Here is a 10,887-nt window from a genome sequence, read left to right as displayed (position 1 = left end):
TCCCCTCCCTCTCCCTCCCCCTCACACTCCTCCCACCCCTCTCTCCTCGCTCTCTGCTCCCCCTCCCTCCCTCTCCCCATCCCTCTCTCCCTCGCTCTCCCCTCTGCTCCAACTCTCTCCCTCCCCTCCTCCCCTCCCTCTCCCTCTGCGCCCCCCTCACTCATTCCCTCCCTCCTCCACTCCCTCCGCCTCCTCTCCAGGTAAAGGAGAGCAGTCGTACCCAGACCTCCTGGCCCTGCTGATAGCAGTGATAGTGCAGTGATCGTGGCCCTGGGGTGAAACTCAGTAGGGTTTAATAATGGTGTTGATGTAATCAACCTGAATGGTGGTGGGTCTTCATGATGGTGGCCGGACTCTTTCTTCGTCAGCGGACACAACTGGCGGATGGAAGTTCCTACCCTTCGGTCGTGGTCAGGGTGAGAAACACAAACAGACTTTATTACATAAGCACATGCTATTACACACATACATGGTAGCATGCAGATATGCAATGAATTTTGATATTCAACTAGTCAACTTCTCCTAGTTTTACTAGCTAGTGTAGATAGCTAACTAGCGGCTAACTCGAGCTCAACTGTTGTGGAATCATAATGCCAAAAAGTGTCTCTGTATTTTTAACACAGCCTTTAACCACTGTCTCTCCTGTGTGTTGAGGTTACCAGGTGATGCAGGGAGCAGGCAACATGTTTCTTGCATTCATAGGGTTTGACATCATCGCTACAACAGGAGAGGAAGCCAAGAGTTCCCAACACCTCTTATACCCTATGCTATTACTGTTCCCTCATCACCTGCCTTACTGCATACGTCTCTGTGAGTACACACACACACACACACACATTATACACAACACACACACACATATATACACACAAGCACATACACACACACACACACACACCATACACAAAAACACACATACACCAACATACCACACAGACACACACATACACGTCCATGCCCTATTTCGGCTGCAAATTAACATCCATTTGCCCTCAAGAGTTGTGTCGGAATGAATGATTTCTGGTTGGTTGGACGGTTCTATGTATGCTGTGGTTAGTGTTTCTCTACTATCAATATACTCTATGGTTTAAGATATAACTCTATCTATATACTCCTATGGTTTCAGATATAGACTGTTTATATACTATATGGTGTCAGAATATGGACTCTATACTCTAATGTTTCAGATATAGACATGTTCTATATCTCTGGTTTATAGGTTTGTGATCTGTCAGTAGAAGTGGCTTTTATTCCTGTCTCTCTCTTCCTCCATAATCTTCTGCCATCCTAACCTCTCTGCTCTGATCTTGACAGATTGGCCTGCTGACTTCACACGTCAGTTTACGTAGATCACAGAAGCGCAGTCATCAATGCACGTGCACACCACACGCGCGCCAGAACACAACACCCACACTCACACACATATACAACCACACTCACCTAGGAGTTTAGTCTCTGTCGCTTGCTTATGCTTGATTGCACACATGCACACTTCGATTTAATCTTCAAACGCTCTCCTCATCCCTTAGCAACAATACTGGTGTAACTTCTTGTCTTTTTGTAAGCCCATAGATAGTACACATTATACCCATACATGGCGGTGTCCTTCCATCTCGTTATTTATTACACTCGTTAACCATGTACATTTTTCCTCCATCTGGAGATTGTAGACATGTTTCTGTCCATTGGGTTCAAACTATTGTTTTTTGCTACAAAAATAAAGAAAAAGTCAAAAAAAATAGCATATCTCTCAACATTTCTCTGTGGTTCAGTACCCCTCTATCTATAAGAATGCTCATTCGTGCTTGTACTCTTTTGTCATATAAATAATCTGCTCATATTCTGATACTTCTTCGCTTTCGACAGCCATTGTGCAATTATTTAATTATCTCCAACCTTTTACTCTGGTGCATCTCTCCTCTACTCTCCTCCTTCTGCAAACGTGAATGTGTCTCTCGTACGTCTCTCTTCTCTCTCTGTCTCCCTCCGTTCTCTCCTCTGTCTGTCTCTCTCCCTCTGTCTCTGTCTCTGTCTAGGTATCAGTGATTCTGACTCTTGATTGATCTCACCTTTGTACGAAGAAAATCTCTCGATGTCGGACGTATTTTTCGACGTCTGCCTGTAGTAAGGAGATGTTTGCATGTCCATTAGGCTTGATTTATATGCTTTAATCAGACTAGATCCAACATTGAGTAACGTCTCAGAGTTAGTGGCTTTGCTAGCTGACTAGCCCTTAGAGTTCATCTGATCGAGTATTCATCCCAGTGTGTGCTCCTCTCGCTCTCCCACACGACGTGCCGACACGCACGCTCCATGCTATTCAGAGCTGGTATGCTGGTAGATTTGATGTCTGTCATAGTTGGAAGTGACATTGTCACACTCCTACACACACCAGACGATAGGTGGAATATAACGATAGCACAACCACATGACGAAGACTACAACAGCGCGAGTGAAAACTCTCTGTAGATGACTATTACTTAGAACAGTTGGATACATCTCGACCTTTGCTCGACTTACCTGCAGATATATGTGCGGCTCGATAGCGTATGAGTTGTCTAGTATGGACTTGCTACGATGATCAGGAGGTAGGTGCTGGTAGTGTTCCCTTAATACGTGGAGATGTCGATATGATCCCGCTTAAAGATGCTCGTTGTGTGTAAGTGTGATGCTTGTGTAGTAGGGCTATGCTTAGTGCGATGGATGGTACTCTGAAGCGGTATCTGTGTCGAGGCTCCTATGGTTGTGTCTCAAGCTCATTCCATCTCTGGAGACTTCCATGTCAACTTCGATTACGCTTTTCAAATTGGTTGTATGGTCGTTATCACGTGTAAGCCACACGGGGCCCTGCACTGTCATTGTTGATTACTGAGGCTTGTTCTTGGCCTGTCTTAGATACACCTGACCATGTCTTGGCCATCGTATTCGTGACAAATGACAACACTTACACCTCAGGACAGAATTATTCTAGTAGAGATTAAATAGCTCACCATAGGATACAATTCATACATGGGATTTTTTATCACGATGTGCGTGGCTCGTAGACAGCTTCTCACAACTCTCCCCAGCTGCTACACACACACACGCACACTCACACAAACTCTCTCCACTTGTGCGTATACTACCTCCATTCCAGTTTTGAGCTGTGGTGTGATTTTGTGTACTGTTAAGCTGACCGTGCCACACTCAGCGACCCAGAATCAGAACTGCTACACAAGTGTCCTTATTACAGTATGAGACTTTACAATGCTCGTAGCTTATGACGCGTACTGTGCTCGGATTTGACCCAGCATATACTGAACGTACTCCCACTGCCGTGACGCGCTCGCTGCGTGCAGATAAGTGACGACAACTGCTAAGTGTCGCTCTCGTGATGCTCAGATGTGTGAAGACTATGACGTGTGTGTGCATAAGCGTGAGCTCCTGTGAAATAACCGGTAGCACACTCCAACTCGTTTGCGAGGCTAAGGACTCTCCCCTCTGCTAGTGGGCATGTCAGCATGCGCACAACAAGTAAATCAACAACTCACCCTCGACGACCAATCACTCCCATATTCTTATCCTCACGCATGATTGACCGATATTCACCCCCTTGGAACACATTTGCTACATTACTTTCATGCTTTGAATATGTGACACTTTTGATATTGTGGATTTCGCTCATAACAAATTGTGTGGTAGAGTCAAAAGATAATTAAAGTTAATATCATCAGTGATGTATTTATTCGAATCCAAGCGAAACGAGATGCTGATTGGTAAACGCATAGTAAAACGCAATTGGACTAACACGTGTGCCTCAGCTCACCAGCCGAACTATCTAGCTAGCTTACCGTGTCACCCGCCTCCGGTCGTACGTCGGACTAAGCGGGTGCCGGCAATGCTCACTCAGTACAATGATATGCGTCGGAGAGCAGTGGCGCCGATGTCCGTGGAGGTTGAAGAGTCGCGTGATTGGCTACCGCCTGGGTACTAGCACCATGAGGAATTCCTGATTGGGCCCTGAACACATGGGTTAAGCGCAATGCCGCGTGGTCCCTTACCTCTCGCAACGGGAGAAAGACAAGTTCCATGTGGCTGTGTCGCCTCCGCTATACCTGCTTCCTCGTCGTGGTTCGTCTTCAGAGCTCCTTTCGGTTCGGATCTGTGCGATGGAGGAGTGTCTCATCGTTGCTATTGACGCGACATCGGCAACCTTCTTAATCACCTGCAGATACGGCTATAGAAAAGTACCTTAATTACTCCGTGACTTAAGTTGACCTAACACATTCGTTAGCCTTCACACCTTTGATAATGTCTACACTTGCATTCCTTCATGTTTTGTAAGATTCAAAACCCACATTTCTCAAATGACTTACACTTAAAACATACAATCTAAAACTACACAAACCAAACTAACTGCGAACTGCTAAATCATTTTCATTCTATCATATTATATTATTCATTGAAATAATGAAGTTTCTGCATGGTGAACGTTTCCTTCTCTAGTTATTTCACTCCTGTATCTTCTCTTCTCCAGGAGGGCCAGCATCGGTATGGCAGCTGGTGGGCTCTTCTCCTGCTGATCTTCCTGGTCATCTTCATGCCCTCCTCATCGTCATCATCCTGCAGCAGCCAGAGAACCCTAAGCGACTGCCCTACATGGCTCCGGCTGTTCCCTGGGTTCCTGCTGCTGCCATGCTGGTCAACAGCTACCTGATTGTTAAAACTGTCTGCCATCACCTGGATACGCTTCGCTGTTCTGGTGTTTCCTAGGCGCCGTTACTGGAGAGACGAGTGAATGGATAGATGGATGCATGGATGGATGGATGGATGGATGGATGGATGGATGGATGGATGGATGGATGGATGGATGTATGAAGGTACATGTATATATGTACACATACTCTAACATTGTGTACAGTGGTGTGCACGTGCGTGTGGTTTGTATGCATGTGTGTACGTATGAATGTGTGTGTGTTGTTGTGTGCGTCTCACCCTGCGTGTTGGTGTGTGTCTCCCCTTCAGGTATCCTGATCTACTTTTGGCTATGGGATGTGGAACAGTACTTGGAGATCAGGTCCAGGGAGCAGGAGGTCCATGCGTCTACATACCAGCGCTACGATGGTCACCATGCGGGGTGGACGACGGCTTCTCAGGCTTCAGCGTTGACGACGACCTCTCCCCTAGCAACAACGAACCCCTGGGCGCACCAGACGGTGTTGACGGGTCAGGGCTGGTACCCCCCAAGGCTGTGATGATGATTGGGACGGATCCAAAGGGAGGAGTAAGAGAGCGCTAGCGGAGGAGGACCCAATGGATTTCTGAGAAGAAAATGATGGACGGATGGACGGATGTTCCGAGAGGATTGATAGATGTTACTGTTGTTAACAACTGAATGTACTGCCTACTGCCGGCTGCCTGCCTGCCTGCTGGGTGTGTGTATGTGCGTGCGTGCCTGCGTGCGAGTGAGTGCGTCAGGAATGTTTGTGTGGGTCCCTTGTTACTTATTTAAAACTCCCTCCCTCCTCCCCTCCCTCTCCCCTCTGCGCCCCCTCACTCATTCCCTCCCTCCTCCACTCCCTCCGCTCCCTCTCTAGGTAAAGGAGAGCAGTCGTACCCAGACCTCCTGGCCCTGCTGATAGCAGTGATAGTGACAGTGATCGTGGCCCTGGGGGTGAAGAACTCAGTAGGGTTTAATAATGTGTTGAATGTGATCAACCTGATGGTGTGGGTCTTCATGATGGTGGCCGGACTCTTCTTCGTCAYCGGACACAACTGGGACGATGGAAGGTTCCTACCCTTCGGGTGGTCAGGGGTGAGAAACACAAACAGACTTATATACATATGCACATGCTATTACACACATACATTGGTAGGCATGCAGATATGCAATGAATTTTGATATTCAACTAGTCAACTTCTCCTAGTTTACTAGCTAGGTGTAGATAGCTAACTAGCGGCTAACTCGAGCTCAACTGTTGGTGGAATCATAATGCCAAAAGTGTCTGTATTTTAACACAGCCTTTAACCACTGTCTCTCCTGTGTGTGTTTATACCAGGTGATGCAGGGAGCGGCAACATGTTTCTATGCATTCATAGGGTTTGACATCATCGCTACAACAGGAGAGGAAGCCAAGAGTCCCAACACCTCTATACCCTATGCTATTACTGTTTCCCTCATCACCTGCCTTACTGCATACGTCTCTGTGAGTACACACACACACACACACACATATACACACACACACACACATATATACACACAAGCACATACACACACACACACACACACACACATACACACACAAACACACATACACACACATACACACAGACACACACATACACGTCCATGCCCTATTCGGTGCAAATTACATCATTTGCCCTCAAGAGTTTGTCGGAATGAWTGATTTCTGGTTGGTTGGACTCTCTCTATGTATGTCTGTGGTTTAAGATATAGACTATCTATATACTCTATGGTTTAAGATATAGACTCTATCTATATACTCTATGGTTTCAGATATAGACTGTTTATATACTATATGGTGTCAGATATGGACTCTATACTCTAATGTTTCAGATATAGACATGTTCTATATCTCTGGTTTAGGTTAGGTTGTTGATCTGTCAGTAAGAGATGGCCTTTTTATTCCTGTCTCTCTCTTCCTCCATAATCTCTGCATCCTAATCTCTCTCTGATCTCTGATCTGTGACAGATGGCTGCATGACTTCACACGTCAGTTTACGTAGATCACAGAGCCGCAGTCATGCACGTGCACACACACGCGCACGAACACACACCCACACTCACACATATACAACCACACTCACTAGAGTTAGTTTGGGCAGTGATTGCACACATGCACACTTGAGTTTATCTTCATAACCCTGTCTCTGTCTCTCTCTCTCTCTCTCTCTCTCTCTCTCTCTCTCTCTCTCTCTCTCTCTCTCTCTCTCTCTCTAAAAAAGAAGAGAGAATGTGACTATGGTGGGGTGGGGACCACGACCATGCCAGAGCCGCCACCGTGGACAGACGCCCACCAGACCCTCCCTAGACTTTATGCTGGTGCGCCCGGAGTTCGCACCTTAGGGGGGGTTATGTCACACCCTGGCTTTTAGTTATCTTTGTTTTCATTATTATTTTAGTTAGGTCAGGGTGTGACAATGGGAAGTATGTGTTTTTGGGTTGTCTAGGGGTTTGTAGGTTTAATGGGAAAAATCGCTTGTCTAGGTGTTTGTATGTCGATGGCTGCCTGGATTGGTTCTCATTAGAGACAGCTGTGGTTTATTGTCTCTAATGGGAGCCATATTTAAGGCAGCCATGGGCATCATGTGTTTGTGGGTAATTGTCTATGTGTAAGTGTTTGTGTCAGCACTATTTATATGCATAGCTTCACGGTCGTCAGTTTGTTATTTTGTTACTTTGTGTATAGTTGTTCGTTTCTTGGTTTTTCTCTCTTCTTTAATAAAAGAAGATGTATTTTGCACACGCTGCGCCCTTGGTCCAATCTCTCTCAAGAGACGATCGTGAAATATGGTCACCGCAACAGTCCTAAGCGGGGTCAGTCTGGCTTTAGAATGGGCACAGCACCACAACTGCAGCTATAGAAGTGGCAAATTACCTCATAAAATGCACTTGATAAAATGCAGTATTGTGCTGCTCTGTCTGTTGATAATCAAAGGCATTTGATTCCGCTGACCATGAATTGTGCTAGCTAGACTCAGTAACATTGGTCTCAGTGAAGGGCAGTAAATTGGTTTAAGAACTATCTTTATGACAGAACACAATGTGTATATACTGACAATCACAAGTCTAGCTTTCTTGAGATTAATAGAGGTGTCCCCCAGGGTTCCATTTTAGCTCCTGTGTGTTCTCAATTTGTATTAATGATTTGGGAAATGGGATGCAACCAGCACAAGTTTATCTATATGCAGATGATAATACAGTTATTATATTAATGTGCTCCTTCTCTGGTTCGGCTGTTGAAGAGCTCCAGACTGCTTTTCAGTCACTGCAGGCCTCCTTTAATGGTCTCAAACTGGTCTTCAATGTACAAAAAATAAATTCATGACCTTTATCGGAGCTTGCACTCAGCAGAGAAGGTGAGCATTGCCACATCTGGTGGCTTATCCATTGAAAAAGTGTCATCCTACAAATACCTAGGTATATGGTTGTATGACAAGTTGTCCTTTAAAGTTCACATCGATATCTTGTGAGGAAGCTTAAATTGAAATTGGGTTTTTTATTTTGGTAATAAGGCTTGCTTCCCACTTATGGCTAGAAAGAAGCTTGTCTCAGCGCCACTTTTCTCTCTGTAATTGATTATGGTGATGCAGCCGCTTTATTACAAATGCCAAGTCACTCACCCACCAGTGCACCTTGTACCAAATGGTAGTTGGTTATATGCGCAGAAAGCTACATTTGTATGTGTTCATCTACAAAGCCCTTTTAGTCTGGTCTCCTTCACCACCAGCAGTTACCATACCCGGTCTGCTAGGTGGTTGCTACTTAAAGTCCCAGGACATTTCAGTATAGGCAAGACTGCCTTCTCGTCTTGTGCACCAGAGGCACGGAATAGTCTACAATCCATCCATCCTTCATTCTAGATATGTTAGTGCCACTGAATGAATGAAATTTTCTTTAATGGGAGACTCTGTTACAGAGGAGTTAAAATGCTTTTGTTAGGCTGGATCATGCTGTTGTATTGTATTGTTGTATGTATGTATGTTTTAATTCTGTAATGTATTGATTGTTGCTGCCTTCTTGACCAGGTCTCCCTTGAAAAAGAGACTCTGGGTCTCAATGGGCTTTTCCTGGTTAATAAGGTTCAAAAAAAAATGTATGTTTACCTCTCGGTGTGGTGTGTATTTAATCTCCCTCCCACCTCCTCCCTCCCTCCTCCCCTCCTCACTATCCTCCCGACCCCTCTCTTCCCTCGCTCTCTGCTCCCCCTCCCTCCCTCTCCCCATCCCTCTCTCCCTCGCTCTCCCTCTGCTCAACTCTCTCCCTCCCTCCTCCCTCCCTCTCCCTCTGCGCCCCTCACTCATTCCCTCCCTCCTCCACTCCCTCCGCTCCTCTCTAGGTAAAGGAGAGCAGTCGTACCCAGACCTCCTGGCCCTGCTGATAGCAGTGATAGTGACAGTGATCGTGGCCCTGGGGTGAAGAACTCAGTAGGGTTTAATAATGTGTTGAATGTGATCAACCTGATGGTGTGGGTCTTCATGATGGTGGCCGGACTCTTCTTCGTCAGCGGACACAACTGGGACGATGGAAGGTTCCTACCCTTCGGGTGGTCAGGGTGAGAAACACACACAGACTTATATACATATGCACATGCTATTACACACATACATTGGTAGGCATGCAGATTGCAATGAATTTTGATATTCAACTAGTCAACTTCTCCTAGTTTACTAGCTAGGTGGATAGCTAACTAGCGGCTAACTCGAGCTCACTGTTGGTGGAATCATAATGCCAAAAGTGTCTGTATTTTAACAGCCTTTAACCACTGTTCTCCTGTGTGTGTTTATACCAGGTGATGCGGGAGTCGCAACATGTTTCTATGCATTCATAGGGTTGACATCATCGCTACAACAAGGAGAGGAAGCCAAGAGTCCCAACACCTCTATACCCTTGCTATTACTGTTTCCCTCATCACCTGCCTTACTGCATATCGTCTCTGTGAGTACACACACACACACACACATATACAACACACACACACACATATATACACACAGCAGCACATACACACACACACACACACACACACTACACACACAAACACATACACACACATACACACAGACACACACATACACGTCCATGCCCTATTCGGTGCAAATTACATCATTTGCCCTCAAGAGTTTGTCGAATGAATGATTTCTGGTTGGTTGGACTCTCTCTATGTTGTCTGTGGTTTAAGATATAGACTATCTATATACTCTATGGTTTAAGATATAGACTTATCTATATACTTCTATGGTTTTCAGATATAGACTGTTTTATATACTATATGGTGTCAGATATGGACTCTATACTCTAATGTTTCAGATATAGACATGTTCTATATCTCTGGTTTAGGTTAGGTTGTTGATCGTCAGTAAGAGATGGCCTTTTTATCCTCGTCTCTCTTCCCCCATAATCTCTGTGCATCCTAATCTCTCTCTGATTCTTGATCTGTGACAGATGGCTGCATGACTTCACCTACCATTTACGTAGCGTGTGGTTGTATATGTGTGCGTGTGGGTGTGGTTTCGTGGGGCCGCTACGTTCAGTTTACGTGGATTCACCAGTGTGTGTAGAGACGCCGACAGTCATGCACGTGCATGCACGACACACGACCGCGGTCTGCCGGATGAAATCACTCCGTCAATGCACGTGTGACGTCATTGCAGCCCATTCTAGTGTCATGGATCAGGATCAGAGAGGAGTGTCGCGATGGCAGAAGATCACATGGCCGCGCACTCACACGAGTATAATCGAACGCACAAGAACTCACTAGAAGTTAGTTATTAGGAAGCAGATGGAGCTTGACCTCACTTTACTGTACAAGATCATAGAGTTTTAATACTCTCACATTAACCCACCAACGTAACCACGATGATATCATGAACATTGTCTCCTCTACGGTCTTCGTGCTCTCGGCGTCCCTTTCTCTGCTCTCTTGGTCTTCTTCGGTTCATCTGTCCTTCCCGGCTTTCCTCGTTTTCCTTTTGTTTCTTACTGTTTCCTCTCTTCCTCTCCCTTGTCTCTCTCTGGACGGGTTCCTGCACTCTCTCTTGTTCTCGGTACTTTGCGTCGCTCTCTACTCGTCTCTTCTCTCTCTCGCGTGCGTCCCTTTTTGCGGTCTGCTGTTCTCGTTCTGGTTTGTCGCTCCTGGTCTCTTCTCTGTCTGGTCTCTCTAC

General features: G+C 45.8%; 1 protein-coding gene across 1 annotated transcript in view; it reads left to right on the top strand.

Moving 5' to 3' along the window:
- Positions 1 to 10,887, top strand: part of slc7a14a (solute carrier family 7 member 14a) — a 40,966-nt gene that overhangs the window by 13,903 nt on the left and 16,176 nt on the right. Inside the window, exons 5-6 of the mRNA XM_024139216.2 lie at positions 5,577 to 5,794; positions 6,039 to 6,185. Of these exons, the coding sequence (XP_023994984.1) occupies positions 5,577 to 5,794; positions 6,039 to 6,185 (365 nt within the window). The remainder of the gene's footprint in view (positions 1 to 5,576; positions 5,795 to 6,038; positions 6,186 to 10,887) is intronic.

Source organism: Salvelinus sp. IW2-2015, unplaced genomic scaffold, assembly GCF_002910315.2.
Source record: "Salvelinus sp. IW2-2015 unplaced genomic scaffold, ASM291031v2 Un_scaffold1720, whole genome shotgun sequence".
In the NCBI taxonomy this organism is placed as follows: domain Eukaryota; kingdom Metazoa; phylum Chordata; class Actinopteri; order Salmoniformes; family Salmonidae; genus Salvelinus; species Salvelinus sp. IW2-2015.
This window is presented reverse-complemented; position numbering and strand designations above follow the sequence as displayed.